Source organism: Podarcis bocagei (assembly GCF_964188305.1).
Source record: "Podarcis bocagei genome assembly, chromosome: 9".
NCBI classification, from domain to species: Eukaryota; Metazoa; Chordata; class Lepidosauria; order Squamata; family Lacertidae; genus Podarcis; species Podarcis bocagei.
Genome location: NC_138134.1, coordinates 48,766,978 through 48,781,597, shown reverse-complemented (window position 1 = coordinate 48,781,597; position 14,620 = coordinate 48,766,978). Strand labels below are relative to the sequence as shown.

General features: G+C 42.1%; 1 protein-coding gene across 1 annotated transcript; it reads right to left on the bottom strand.

Annotated features, from left to right (window-relative positions):
- Positions 1–360: 360 nt before the first annotated feature.
- On the bottom strand, positions 361–14,499 carry MFSD8 (major facilitator superfamily domain containing 8). Its single transcript, XM_081209290.1, has 12 exons — positions 14,268–14,499; positions 13,117–13,208; positions 12,038–12,081; positions 11,196–11,436; positions 10,357–10,470; positions 9,337–9,481; positions 8,348–8,406; positions 7,811–7,919; positions 5,900–6,034; positions 2,254–2,357; positions 1,920–2,176; positions 361–946 (listed from the first exon to the last, which is right to left on the bottom strand). The coding sequence occupies exons 1-12, from the start codon at positions 14,345–14,347 to the stop codon at positions 731–733; spliced, it is 1,596 nt and encodes a 531-aa protein (XP_081065416.1). The 5' UTR covers positions 14,348–14,499; the 3' UTR covers positions 361–730.
- Between the last annotated feature and the right edge of the window lie 121 nt (positions 14,500–14,620).

Genomic DNA, 14,620 nt, shown 5'->3' with positions numbered 1-14,620 from the left:
TAAATACACTATAATTTGTCAATAAAATTGCACTTCTACAATAGCAATCCATAATCATTTGCACACCTGCGCATATGGAGTTGTATCCAAATGCTTGCACAAGTAAAAACACAGCTTGTATAGCTTTCCTCCTGCAGCAGATGGTCTGATGTATTATCATGACCAGGGAGGGCTGTGTCACAGAGGTGGAAGGATTCTGTGCCAGTGAAACCCTGCTCCTTGGGTGCAACACTCTTCTTTCTCATCTTGGACAGTTGTCCCTTGGCTGTACTTCTGTCCAACCCAAAAAACGCTCTGAAACAATTTTCTTTGTATAAAATATTTTGTATGACTATAAAACAAGAACTGTCAGCAAGATACTTTTAAGTGAGACCATTTATTAGTTTCTGCTAAGTCATGTTAGAAAGCACTCGTTAAAATTTAGAAGAGGTAGCTAATTATAAAAGTGCCTAAATACAAAGTTTTTTTCAAGTTGTGTTTGAAAAACACTTTTAATAAGACCTGATTCACAGAATCAAGGCAATTTAAGAAGTACACTACCACAGTAAGTAGAATTAGGAACTGTGTGAACTTTTAGAACTATACACATCAAAACTGTTTCATTATCATGTTCAGTGCTGTACCAGTGATATGTCTGACAATAAATTATCAGCAGTAAAACATAGCATTTCTATAGGACACACTGGCTACAAAAAAAAAAAAAAAAAGATTGAACAATAGTTACCCACAGCTAGGAGATCTGCTCTTGAAGTCTCTGATATAGGACAGAAAATGCAACAAGTCTCTTGTACACAATTTCCAAAAGTAAGAGAGAGAGGAGAACAATTCCACATATTAAGCTGAATGCCCAGCGGGGTCCCAAGTACGTGTAGAGTTGACTGACAAAGACTGGGCCAAGTATACGTGCAGCACTTCCGGAGGCAGTCAACCAGCCCATGTAGACACCCTAGAACAGATCAGAGAATTTTGAGTGCTGATGCGAAACTTCTGAAACATTCAAACACAAGCTATTGTCAAGCCATTCTTATCAAAAAAACTTATTTCTAACTCTAAAATTGATTAAAATGGACTTTTAGGCCACCTTTTTAAAAAAGACAATTTAACTAGATGTTTGCATACAAACATTAGATAGATAAGCTGGAATGGGCCCAAAAGTGAACCCATGGCCTTGCATATCCCCTCTAATGTGGCCAGGAAACAGACTTATGTGACATTTAACTTCAATTTCTACATATCCTGTCTTGCTGCCACATAGTGTGTTGTGTAAACAAGGCCACTTTCTCTGCCACACATAACTTGGCAGCATGTGTTGCATATGGTACTTTCTCCACTCTCACTTGGAGTTGCATAGTCTTGACACTCCTGAGGCTTCACTTTCCCACAGACACCACAGGAAGATGTGATGGGTAGAGAAGAAATGGGAGAAATAATAAAGTTGGGAAGGATGAGTAGTTTTCCCCTGTATCAGACAAACATATAAGACTGTCAGAGGCAGGATGTGCCTGAATACCTGCTGGTGAGAAATGCAGGAGGGGAAAGCACTGCTGCACTCAGATCTTGCTTGTGGGCTTCCCACAGGCATTTGGTTGGTTGCAGTGAGAGCAGATTTGGGGTTGATGCAAGGGATGTGTGGGATGAGGAGCTCCATCCCACATATGCAATGGTTTAGTTGGATATAACTTGTGACCTCCCCTGCCAAAATTGGATTGACTAGACTACAACAAAGTGCCACTGCTCTATGGTGCTTTCCTCATGTGATGGCACAGAACTCCTCCAGCAAGAAAACACTCAAGACAATGAAACATTATTCCAAGTTCAGCAAGATTTCTGGCACTCTTGCAAAAGTTTACAGCAAAATTAGAAATTTTGTTATTTGTAGAAAAGACCTTATCTGCACACATCACAAAAATCTTTCTTACCTGGGGCTTTGGTCCTATGATCTTTGAATATAAAGTGTAAGACATAACATTACAGGCTGGATAACCAAGTCCTAGTAGAATGACAGTAGTGATATATTGGCCCAAATAGATGACTGGAGTATAGAGGCACCAGGACTGTGACATAGGACATCCTGTTGCTTCAGTAGTATTACTGGATGGAAGCATCCATTCTAGTGTCCGGAGAGAGGCAAGGCTTTCACCAAAAGTCATTCTTGGAATAGAATTATTCTTTATATCTGTGAAAAAGCAAATAAAAGGTATCATATACAGATATTCAGTAGGAAGCTTAGAAGTTTAATATTAATATTTGTACCTTCCCACTGGATATTAGGTAACTGATGTCCCCACGGTAGTAAGACAAAGAATCCAACCAAGATAATCACTAGGCCTCCATAGAGTATAGCACGTTCACCAGTCCTGTCAGATAATGAAAACCATGATTACAATATTCATACTTAGGCTAACTAAACCAACCCTGCGTACGATGCAAGATGCAGCAAATCTAAAGTCTGTTTGCTTTTCTTAAAAATATAGGTATGTTAGTAGGTGCACTCTGGGGATCAGGGTGCTACTAGTGCTACAAGCAACTAGTTTAAAAAGGTTTATGGACAATCATTTGCAACCTAGAGTTCATCAAACCTTTTACTTTTTTTTACTTTTTACTTTGTTGTACCACCGTGAACGGTGGTTTTTATTTTGGTTTGGGGTTGGATATTGAGTGGGGTGGGGATTTGTTTTGTTTGGTACAATTATTTTTGGTTTGATTTGTTTTTCTATTTTGTAAATGGAGGTTGGTTTGAGGCTTGGGATTGCTACCGTAGTGGGGGGAGGGAGGTATGGCGGTGGGGGCAGATGTCATAGGTGAAGGGGGTCGAGATACGGATATGCTCGTACCCCTTCCAATCTGCGCCCCATCCCGATGGACGAAGGTAGGGTGAGCAAGGATTACTCACCTCCGTCACTGGTGTTGTGCAATGCCAGGTCTATAGGCAACAAAACCGCCACCCTGCGAGATTTCTTCACCTCGCAGGGGGTTGACCTGGCTTGTGTGACGGAGACCTGGGTGCGCGAAGGGGAAACTGTTACCTTACGAGCGCCCCCGGGTTTCTCCATCCTCCACCAGTCGCGGACTGTGGGCTGGGGGGGAGGGGTGGCATTATTAATCTGGGAAGATTGTTCTTTCAGGGCTCTACCATCACCATCGATCCCCGGCATTGAATGTGTTGGCCTAGTGTGGGGCTCCGAGGTGAGCTTGGCTGTCTGGCTGGTGTACCGGCCACCTAGCGCACCAGCAGCCACCTTGTCAGGCCTGCTGGAGGCGGTGGCCGGCTGGGCCTTGGAGTTCCCTAACCTATTGGTATTGGGGGACTTCAACATCCATGCTGATGCCACTCCCTCCTCACAGGCTCTGGACCTGGTGTCTTCCATGGCGACACTAGAGCTCTCCCAGTTTGTTTCGAGCCCCACACATCAAGCAGGCCACACGCTGGATTTGATCTTTGGCATCGGTATAGATGTGATCATGTCTCCTTCGATGAAGGTGCCATGGTCTGATCACTATGCTCTGAAAGCCAGGATTGATTTTCCACCCCCACCCTGCTTAGGTGGCGAGCCAATTTGGACTCGCCCGCAGAGGCTGATGGACCCTGATAGATTCCGTCAGGCCTTGCGGGACCTTGCTCCCCCTGGTGACTCATTGACTGAGCTTGTTGAGGGCTGGAATATCCAGCTCCTAGCAGCCATCGATGAGATTGCACCTAGGCGCCCTCTGCAACCCCGCAGAAACCGGGCTCCCTGGTTTACCGAGGAGCTTCGGAAAATGAAGCGGGACCTCAGACGGCTAGAGCGAGTATGTCGGGGTGCCCGTGACGGAGCCTCAAGAACATCTTATAGGGTTTTTATGAAAACCTACGAGATGGCAGTGAAGGCCGCTGAGAAGTCCTACTTCTCAGCCTCCATTGCCTCCGCTAGCTCTCGCCCGGCGCAATTATTTAGTATAATTAGGTCTTTACCGTCCCTTGAAGGACAGCCAAATTTAAATAACAATTTGACACAAAGCTGTGAGGCATTTGCGAGCTTTTTTGCGGAGAAGGTCCTGTTGCTCCGCCATGACATCCCTGTCAATTTGGATACAATAAAGGAACTGGAGGCCCCTCGACTGTCCTCGGGTCCAGTATTGGACCACTTTGACCGGATATCCCCAGCCGATGTGGACAGACTCCTCCGAGCTGGAAATCCCACCACCTGTCCTCTTGACCCGTGCCCGTCTTGGCTGATTAGAGCGTGTCCAGACAAGGTGCGGGCCCCCCTGGGTGATATCATCAATTTGTCCCTTGGCACCGGGATATTCCCAGGGGAACTGAAGGAGGCAGTGGTGTGCCCGCTCTTAAAGAAAACATCATTAGATCCCTTAGATCTATCCAATTACCGCCCGGTTTCGAATCTTCCATTCCTGGGTAAGGTGATTGAGAGAGCGGTTGCTGAACAGCTTGGTAGGCTTCTAGATGAAACATCGGCTCTTGATCCATTCCAGTCCGGCTTCCGCGCTGGTCATGGGACCGAGACGGCTCTGGTCGCCCTAACAGATGATCTCCGCAGGCAGCTGGATCGAGGTGGGTCGGGGCTGCTGATTCTTCTAGACCTGTCAGCAGCCTTCGACATGGTCGATCACGAATTCCTGGACCACCGCCTTGCTGACGTGGGGATCCAGGGCACAGTCCTTCAATGGCTGTGCTCGTTTCTCTCTGGTCGGGGACAGAGGGTGGCGCTTGGGGGAGAATTGTCATCGCGCCACTCCTTGGTGTGTGGAGTGCCTCAGGGTGCGATTCTTTCCCTGATGCTTTTTAACATCTTTATGCGCCCCCTCGCCCGGAGTTTTGGGGTGGGTTGCCATCAGTATGCCGATGACACCCAACTCTATCTGTTGATGGATGGCCATCCTGACTCAGCCCCAGACACACTGACCAGATATCTGGAAGCTGTGGCTGGATGGTTACGTGGGAGCCGGTTGAAGTTAAATCCTTCGAAGACAGAGGTCCTCTGGCTGGGACGGGGCGATATGGGATTGAGGGGGCAACTCCCATCTCTTGCGGTGGTGCAATTAGTGCCAGCATCGTCCGTTAAGAGTTTGGGTGTAATCTTCGATACCTCCCTCTCTATGGAGGCGCAGATTACAGCTATAACAAAGGCGGCATTTTTTCATCTCCACCAAGCTAAGCAGTTGGCTCCTTATCTCTCTCGCCCTGACCTAGCCACTGTGATCCACGCGACGGTCACCTCCAGACTGGATTATTGTAACTCGCTCTACATGGGGCTGCCCTTGAGACTGACCCAGAAACTCCAGCGGGTGCAGAATGCCGCGGCGAGACTCCTTATGGGGTCTTCGCTGCGAGATCATATTCATCCGGTACTATACCAGCTGTGGAGTACAGGATCAGGTTTAAGGTGCTGGTTTTAACCTTTAAAGCCCTATATGGCCTAGGACCCTCGTACCTACGGGACCGCCTCTCCTGGTATGTCCCACAGAGAAATTTACGGTCTGCAAATAAAAACATCCTGAAGATCCCAGGCCACAGAGAGGTTAGGCTGGCCTCAACTAGAGCCAGGGCTTTCTCGGCTGCGGCTCCAATCTGGTGGAACGCTCTGTCACAAGAGACTAGGGCCCTGTGGGACCTGACATCTTTCCGCAGGGCCTGCAAGACAGAGCTGTTCCACCAGGCCTTTGATCAGGGCGCAGCCTGACCCCCTCCTCTGGCAATCTGCACAGAATGTTGCTTAATGGTTGCCATTAATTTGATTTTAATTAATTTTATAATGAATGTTTTTAGAATGTTGGATTATTTTGATTGTTGTTAGCCGCCCTGAGCCCAGCTTCGGCTGGGGAGGGTGGGATATAAATAAAATTTTATTATTATTATTATTAATTTCAGAATTTATTGCTATCATACTTAGTAACTTACCTTTTGGAAAGTACTTTAACTGCTAAAAACACAATGACAGATTCAATGCCAACTGCACCAAGGATTAATCCATTGATAAACACTGCTTTTTTCCTGGTCCAGGAATACATATCCATTGTCAACGGTGTGGCTATGCTAGAGAATAAAATAAAACAAATTAGTATTCTCAAATTGTGCCTGCGGTGATTGATAAGTGAGTTATTTGGACACCAGGCAACAGGAATCTCTGGGGTCCTAAAGAGCTGCTGGTTTCCCCTTCCTTTGTTACAGGTTTCTGCTTCTGTCTTATTTTTTTAGCCCTTGGACTTGTCATAGTTTGCCCTTCCTTCCCCAAGCAACTAGAATGCATCTTCCTATGGTGGTTCACCTCAGTTCATGTTGCCCCTTTAAGATATTTTCTGCAAATACTACTACAAAACAGTTCACTGTATAGTTAACTTACAGTACAAGGCAACACCTATCTACTCAGAAATAAATCTCTGTGTTTAATGGGGCTTTCTCCTAATTAAGCAGGCATAGGATGGCACCCTAGGCTTTGGACTAGGATTGGCATTGAGGGGAAAATAGGGTTCTCCTACATTTAACAGTTGCATGGCAGGCTGAAATTCAATGGGTTAAGTGTTTTCTAGTACAGAAATACAATTATTGAGAAAGCTTCAACGTGACTGTACTCTGACTTTGTGCTGTATGATGCCCCCTTATGGAATTATGAGAAAGATTATAGAAAATGGAGAAAGCCAAAAGTATGTAGAGGAGGATTCTGTGAAAAGAAGCCACGTTAAGTAAGAACTGAAATAAATCATTAGTTGGGCTGTTAGTAGAAGTGAATGCTTAGCAAAGAGAACTGTTGGTGAGAAAGATGAAGGGTTTACCAGCTGAAGGCCTTTAGCCAAGTATGTTGCTACGCTGTGTGAAATTTAACAAGCTGAATAGCTAAGGCTTTGCTTTGAACTGATGTATAAAAGTTATTGTACTCCTCTGTTTCGTGCACCATTTCCCTCACTTATAAAAAGGGGTTTTGAGCCGCACTGATGATAAATGCCATTTCGAAATTCAAAATGTGCCCACTAGTCCAAAAAGGATGGTGGATCCCTGGCTTAAACCATCTCTCAGCTATACAATAATTAAATGTAGATATTTGATAACAAACAGATTGACTACAGTAAGGTGGTAAAGCAGGAGAATAAGAAGTAGGTCATCACCATCATTTTATGAGACATTGCTAAAGATGTGAGAAACACCTGCCAAGAAAAACCAACCACCTTTTGAAAGATCTGAGAGGACGAGCAACAAATATTAAGAATGTGTGTTTTTCTGTCTGGATACTGAAATATTTAGAGACCTAAAATTTCATTTTATATACCACTGAATTTTTGACTGGATGTGAATGTTCTGGAATTTGTACTAACTTAGATGAAGCATTATCATAATGACTTATCTTGTTTTTTAAATCCCATATCAGCACATCCTTAAAACTAGAGCAATATCTACACATTAAATTGGAATATGGGTTTATAATTTATCACATTTTTCCTTGAGGAACTTTAATGCCTCTCCCTGAACATGTATGTGGTACCTCTCTCTGCCTCTCCCAATTTCTGTAAACTCCATGTGAGGCTGGATCTGGGACAGCTTTATTTTTGCTTATATAGTAAGTGCTACATATATTTATTGTGCTGTATAATGTGCTACACTTGACATTAGCCAAAAGCCTGAGAAGAGATGCTGTGCCAGCTGAAATTTCAGTTGTGTATCCTCAACTATCAAATTTGATCTTCTTATATTGGGGTTATTAGGAGAGATTTCCAATATGAACTGCTTATGGGAATACAGCTGAGTTTCTTATTGCTATGACTTTGGGTCTTACTGTACTGCTACAAAAACAGATATTGGAGAATCAAGTATACTCACGTTTCAAAGACTGCAAAAACAAATAAGACAACAAGGAAAAGAAGGTTTGTTGATACAACAGCCACATGGTCAATGGTTGCTTGACTATCTTGACTCCTCTGCTCGTTTTCTGAATAAAAAAAAAGGAATAATAGGAAAGTGTTACACAGTTCAGATGTAATGACCTTGGTTTAATAAACCATTGTTTATTAAGTCAAAATGAGGCAAGCCCCTGCAGTCCTTTCCTCCTTTTCGCTTATGAATTATAACAGAAAATGTTTTCTGTTACATCTGGAAAACTAGAGTTTACTCTTGGGTTACTATCTAGAATATTAAACCAGAGACTGAGCTATTGTTTCAGAGCTGAAATGTAACAGGAAGCTATGGTTTCTCATAATAGTTTAAGCAAAGAATAGAAGTTACAAATCCTTGTACTAGCAGAACTACTTCATTTGATAGTGCCCTTTGTATGTGAAGTTTCACAGTAGCCATTTCTTTCTATTTATATTCCAAAGTGTACTACAATATTTTATTTCAAGTTTTCTACAAAAAGATTACCTTCAGTTTCAAAGTTAATGCTGCTTTGTGGTCTTCCCATGTCATCTACATGATGTTCTCTAAAAATAATTATTCATTAAAATAATTAATACACTAAGGAAGCTTTGCAAGCTACAGCAGTACATTTCAACACCCAATCTTGTAATATCATGTTATGTTCCCAGTGGTTTTTAATATTTAACCACTTCATTTTATTATCATTTCTAACCCAATTCCTCAAAATCCTTTGTGTCAAAATCAGTTCAGTAACTTTCTAGGTCATGTTGAAGTATTTTTTCTGAGAAGGTGAAATTGAAATCTTGCTGGTGGACAGTTAGTTAGCCTGATAATGAAATGAGTATAAATGATCCCTCATTCCCACCAGCAAGATTTCAATTTCACCTTCTCAGAAAAATGAAGCCATGCTCTTAGAAGATAACAAGTACAGTCCTCAGTAATTTATTCTGGAAAAAATGAAGTTCAGATTACCCCCAAACTAAACTTCTATTTCTACTCCAAGGAATTTGGCATACAGTTCGGACTTGATTGCTCCAAGACTTCAAAACTCTTAATGGCAAGTCCTCCACTTTCAACTCTGTATCATGGAGATGGTTTTTCTAATTTTCAGAATAGGAAAATAAATCCCTAAATGACAATAATTTGAGAAAAGTTTGAAAGCTTCCCAGAAGTCCATAAAAACTAGCATGGAAAATGAATTATATTATTTGTGCAAAGTTAGAGATAATTTCTTCCCTATAAAGGCCAGGAAGAACTTGCCATTGCTAAGGTCAGCCACTACTGTATAGTGTACATTAAGGAATTAAAATAGGACCAAAATACATTTATCCAGATTGCGCACTCATTAGATTCAAGAAGAAAATAAAATCTAGAAGTCCCAAAGAGGAACAAAGATTTTAAAAATCACATATGCATAGACACCCCTACCCCGCACAAAAGAGAAATCAAGGATAAACACTTGGTGTCTTAGAACAGTCTCAGTTTCTAATTACCTAAACATAGCAAATATCAAAACAATGTTGATGATTCCTAGGAGAGCTCCAAATAGTGCTGGTGTGGTGTACATGTTTATCTGAAGATGAATGGTTCTCCATGTGACTCCTTGTTCTCCAATAAGCGTAAAGAGGGTCTGAAAAACTAATCCAAAACAGAATAGAGTTAAAACAGAACATTAAGAGCATGTTCAAATATTGATGTTTTGCTCTGAACATGGAATCCAAAATATTTCATAAGAACAGTGCATTTATTCCACAAAACAAAAATAAATCACTTCAAATTATATGGATTCCATGGATTGAAATGATGACTTTAATGCTGCCTATAACGTATATATAGAAAAGATCCTTGTGAAAATTATTAAACGTAAACATTCTGTGTTCTTATAATAGAAAGAACACATTATCCTTATGTTGCAATCCTACACACTTACATGGGAGAAAGTCCTATTGAGCCCTAAGCTCAATAAGGTCTGATTCACTTGCCTGCTTAATGTACCTTTTACTAAGCTGTAGACAAGGGACAGGGAACCCTTTTCCTATGAAAGGCCAGTTACTCACAGAAACATCAGTGCTTTGGCCATAGATTCCCCATCCCAGATAGATGTTAGAGAGCATGATGAACTACTAACATTGTCCCCCAATGTAGTCACTATAAATGAAAAGCACCATAGATATTGAGGTGCATGGAACCCAAGAGTGCTTTTGATGTGGAAATGGCCCCATTTTTTCCAGGCCTAAATTAGGAACTATTACCCATACCTGCTGCTTCAGTACATTAAAAGCATATGATAAACCATCTTCATACCCCTCAGTATCATCCTTAGAATTTGAGCTTGCAACTTCCAAATACTGTTTTAACTAAAGCTTACTTTAACACAGCAGGAAAATTAAATTTACACATACATATGCAAATGTTTGAAGTAACATTTGAAGTCTTTCTGATTCAGAATGCCAAGTTTCCACATACACATCAGGTTTCATTTGAAAATAATGAAAATACAACCTACGTTGTACCTGGTCCCAGTATGAAACCCACTGCTTGACAAGCACTAGTGTTTGCCATGGCGCTAGTTCTTTCAGTAAGAGAGGTGGCACCAGCAATGTATGACCGAACTACTGCTACATTTCCTAAAGAAAGATGAACAGAAGGAAGTACGTTTACTTGACACAAATAAAACATTAGGAATTTATTTTGTTTACCTAAATTACTAGAAATGTAACACTTATTCCTCTTTCGCCATGTCTTATTTTAAAGAGATTCACAGATATTGAAAGCCATCTGATTACAGGGACACCTTTTCACTGAAGTGATTATTCACAACTGTATCCATCTAATTTCAGCTGTTAAAACTTTTCAGTAACTTGGAACTTTTTAGCAGACAGGAGTTAATAGCTCATGCTTCTTACATAGCATTTTTGAAGCTTAATGTGTAAAAGGCTCCTGAGGAAACTGCACTAAATTCCCCATGCTTTTACTCTTGCCAAACCTCTTATATAGCAGCTCTTTCAGACCCTCCGATTTCACAGTGGATCTCTGTCACTACTGAGTCAGCTACTTAAAAATATTGCACCTTTGGGCTACCATTGACTCAGATGCAAGGTCACAGAGAACTAGGGGCAACTCGCCTGGTAAAATTGGGAGACATGAGTCTATATTTTGAAGTTAAGCAACAATGGAAATTATATATTTACACAATTTCTGAATTACACCTTGCTAGTGATGTAACAAGTGGCGCTATGAAGCAAGATAGATTTCAAAGCTGCTTATGAGATTCTGATTAACCTAACAGCACAGCTGCCTTAAATAGTACACAACAACTGTCAATCTTCCGTGTAAATGTTTCTACAATTACCTGCGCCAAACCCCACCAGAGCTCGAGCAACCAGCATGTAGTATTTGTTGTGTGATGTAGGTAAATGGACATAGGCATAAAGAAAGTTAGCAGCCACTGAAATGGTAGTTGAAACTACAAGAGGCTCTCTTCTTGGTCTGTAATTGGACCATGTGCCAAAGAAGGGGGAAGCTATCATCTGACCAATGCTATATGAAGCAATAATCCAGCCCAGGAAACTTGGATCTGCCGTTTTATCTATCTATGGAAACAACAAAAGCAACTTCAAAAACAAGCACATCTCATTCATCAGTTCCCAGCAAGAGTTTTACAAACAGCATCACAACATTTCCCAAGGTAATATAAATACTTTGAGGTATTGTCGTATTACTGAATTTATCCATTAGCTAAAACTGAAGAATTATTTGGGAAGAGACAGTTGAAAGGTATAATGCATTGCAAGGTGACAGAAAATAATGTGAGCAAGCCCACCGTAGAACTAATAAGGGACTATATTTGGAAGATGCTTTTTAAAAACCACCCTGCTTAATGCCCAATTTATGAAAATAATTATGAACTGCTTTCTCAATAGCACTGCTACAATGCTAAGGTATAACCAATGGGTAGTATTCAACTACATTTTCTTCACACTTTAGACGAGCCATAAAACAGTGAGTGAATGTTAAATAGTAGTATTTTGAAAAACAGGGTTTTAAACTAAACCTCTTTTGATTCAGCAGCCTGAATTTGCAAAATTGACATAAATCACCCCAGATTAAGACAACCACTTCAAATATCACAACAAAGAAACCCATTCATAGTCAAGTACAAAACAGATAACTAATTCAAACTCTCATGGTTACCTGTTGAAGATAGGGCCATATTGACATAATCACAATAGAAAAACCTGCAATGTAAATAATTGAAGTTATGCTTCTATTATTAAATCATTACATAACATTCTTCATATATCTGTCTGAATAAAAGGATTGTGTCCCTAAATGTTCAAAGTCCACAGAAAAATCAAAGTACAACCTGTTCCCTTATAATTTTATGGAGGCATATATTACCTTTTCTGTTTTATTCCTATTGGCTTTTTAGTAGCATGTGTCCAACTAAACAATCATAAATCTATGGCTCACTCCTTAAATATATGATCCAACAGAGCTTTCTTCCCCTAACAAAGTCACATGCTTTAATTAAGGCACAAGGTATCAGAGTTTATGGCCAGTTATTCAGGTTGAACTGAAACCAGTTGAGTTAGACTTTGGAAAAACTGATATTTGGATTAAGAGTCTTCCTACAGCTTTATCACATAAGAATCCCACTATAGCAGGTTATGGGAGGAAACCAAATTATAGCTGCAAGCAAAATATTGCAGGAAGATTTTCTTGAACATTAACCTTTAAAAAAAACACCAGGATAAACAGCAGTTCAGTTTCTCCAAATTAGACAAGAGTGCACTGAGAACCAGTCTACACTTTACACTGGTTGGTATTCAGCTGTTTTACTCAGTAGACCTATTGAAATTAATGGACATAACATAGAAATATTCATTACCACCCAACTAAATTTTGGCATTTCCTCCATACTGTGGCCAAGACATGTACCTTGGTTGTCGAACTTAATCTGTTCCGGGAGTTTGTTCCGACTCCCAAAACTGTTCGAAAACCAAGGCATGGCTTCCGATTGGCTGCAGGAGCTTCCTGCACTCAACCGGACGCTCTGTCGGATATTCGGCTTCTGAAAAATGTTTGCAAGCCAGAACACTCACTTCCGGGTTTGCGGCATTCAGGAGCCAAAACGTCCGAGTACCAAGACGATCGAGAACCAAGGTACGACTGCACAATACATTTCCATTAAAAAAGTTTCCATAAAACATTTTAATTTACATTCAATACAGACATCGAAGTGGAGCTGCAAAGTACGTTATTTTACAAACCAACACTGCTGAAGAACATTGTGAGATACATTATCCGAATGGATCTCCACCGGCTATTGTAATGCTGTAGGGTTTCCATAACACCATCAGATCTGTAACAAATGAAAACATAATTAAAGATTAACAACTCCTGGCACTTGTTTTTGTCTAACTTACAGCAATCTGTTCAAGAATAATAAGCACTCAGAGCAGTCCCTCTATGACAGGGGTAAATGTAAAGGTAAAGGGACCCCTGACCATTAGGTCCAGTCATGACCGACTCTGGGGTTGCGGCGCTCATCTCGCTTTACTGGCCGAGGGAGCTGGCGTACAGCTTCCGGGTCATGTGGCCAGCATGACAAAGCAGCTTCTGGCGAACCAGAGCAGCACATGGAAACGCCGTTTACCTTCCCGCTGGAGCGGTACCTATTTATCTACTTGCACTTTGACGTGCTTTCGAACTGCTAGGTTGGCAGGAGCAAGGACCAAGCAACGGGAGCTCACCTCGTCATGGGGATTCGAATCGCTGACCTTCTGATTGGCAAGTCCTAGGCTCTGCGGTTTAACCCACAGCGCCACCCGCATCCCTATGACAGGGGTAGTCAACCTTTTTATACCTACCACCCACTAATGCACCTTTCTTGATGGTAACATTTTCTTACCGCCCGTCAGTGCTCGATGGAAGGAGGATTCAGCTTGTGCTCTACCACCCACCTAAAATCCTGAAACACCTTAGTGGGCGGTACGGACCAGGTTGACAACCCCTGCTCTATGACTTCAGTATTTAAATACAACATTTAAAAACAACAACAACAGGAAATGGGCTGTTCAAAGGCTCAACTAAAAAAATGCCACCAGAATAAAATAAATAATAAGAGCCCTTTTAAAAGGAGGCGCCATAATACCAATATTCGTTGTGACGCTTCACATTTTTATCTGGAAGCATAATATTTGATTCTAAAGTTCAAAGCCTACTGACCTTTTGCTGCTAATTAGAACAGTATAGGAATATAAGCACTAACCCCCAAACAACAACAAAACAACACTTCCGCCCTCGCCTGGACCACCACGCCCTTCCTTCCCTCAGCGACTGACAATCCGACACCGGCTCTTCTTCAGGGGCCTGACTCCGAGGCGAGACCCCGTCACGGAGCGCAGCCCCCTCCGCCTACCTCCAACTGGGGGTCCGGGGGTCCAGCAAAGGCTCCTCCTGCCCTTCAGGCGCAGCTTCCCAAACAGCATCGTCGGCCATGGTCGGCTTACGAAGAACATCAGCAGCAGCGAAGGCAAGACGGAGCAGATACGCTACCAGGAAGAAAGGAATGGGTGGGACGGGAATCACGCCATTCCACACACGCCCACAGCCGCCCTCCTTTCCTTTACTCCGCGTCTTCCCGTTCAAGCCGTGAGGTGACGCGCCACGTGACTGACGGCGAACAAAAAAACCAACCACCACCAGCCTCCAACAACACCAGGCGCTTGTTGGTCACGTGAGAGGAGAGGCGCTGATTGGTGTAAAGGCGGC

Coding starts and splice junctions, on each gene's coding strand:
- MFSD8 (XM_081209290.1), bottom strand. CDS start 14,347: ATGGCCGACGATGCTGTTTGGGAAGCTGCGCCTGAAGGGCAGGAGGAG. Junction 10,471..11,195: donor TCTGGTGGGGTTTGGCGCAG/GTAATTGTAGAA, acceptor ATCTTTCTTTAG/GAAATGTAGCAGTAGTTCGG. Junction 2,177..2,253: donor ACCTAATATCCAGTGGGAAG/GTACAAATATTA, acceptor GCTTTTTCACAG/ATATAAAGAATAATTCTATT.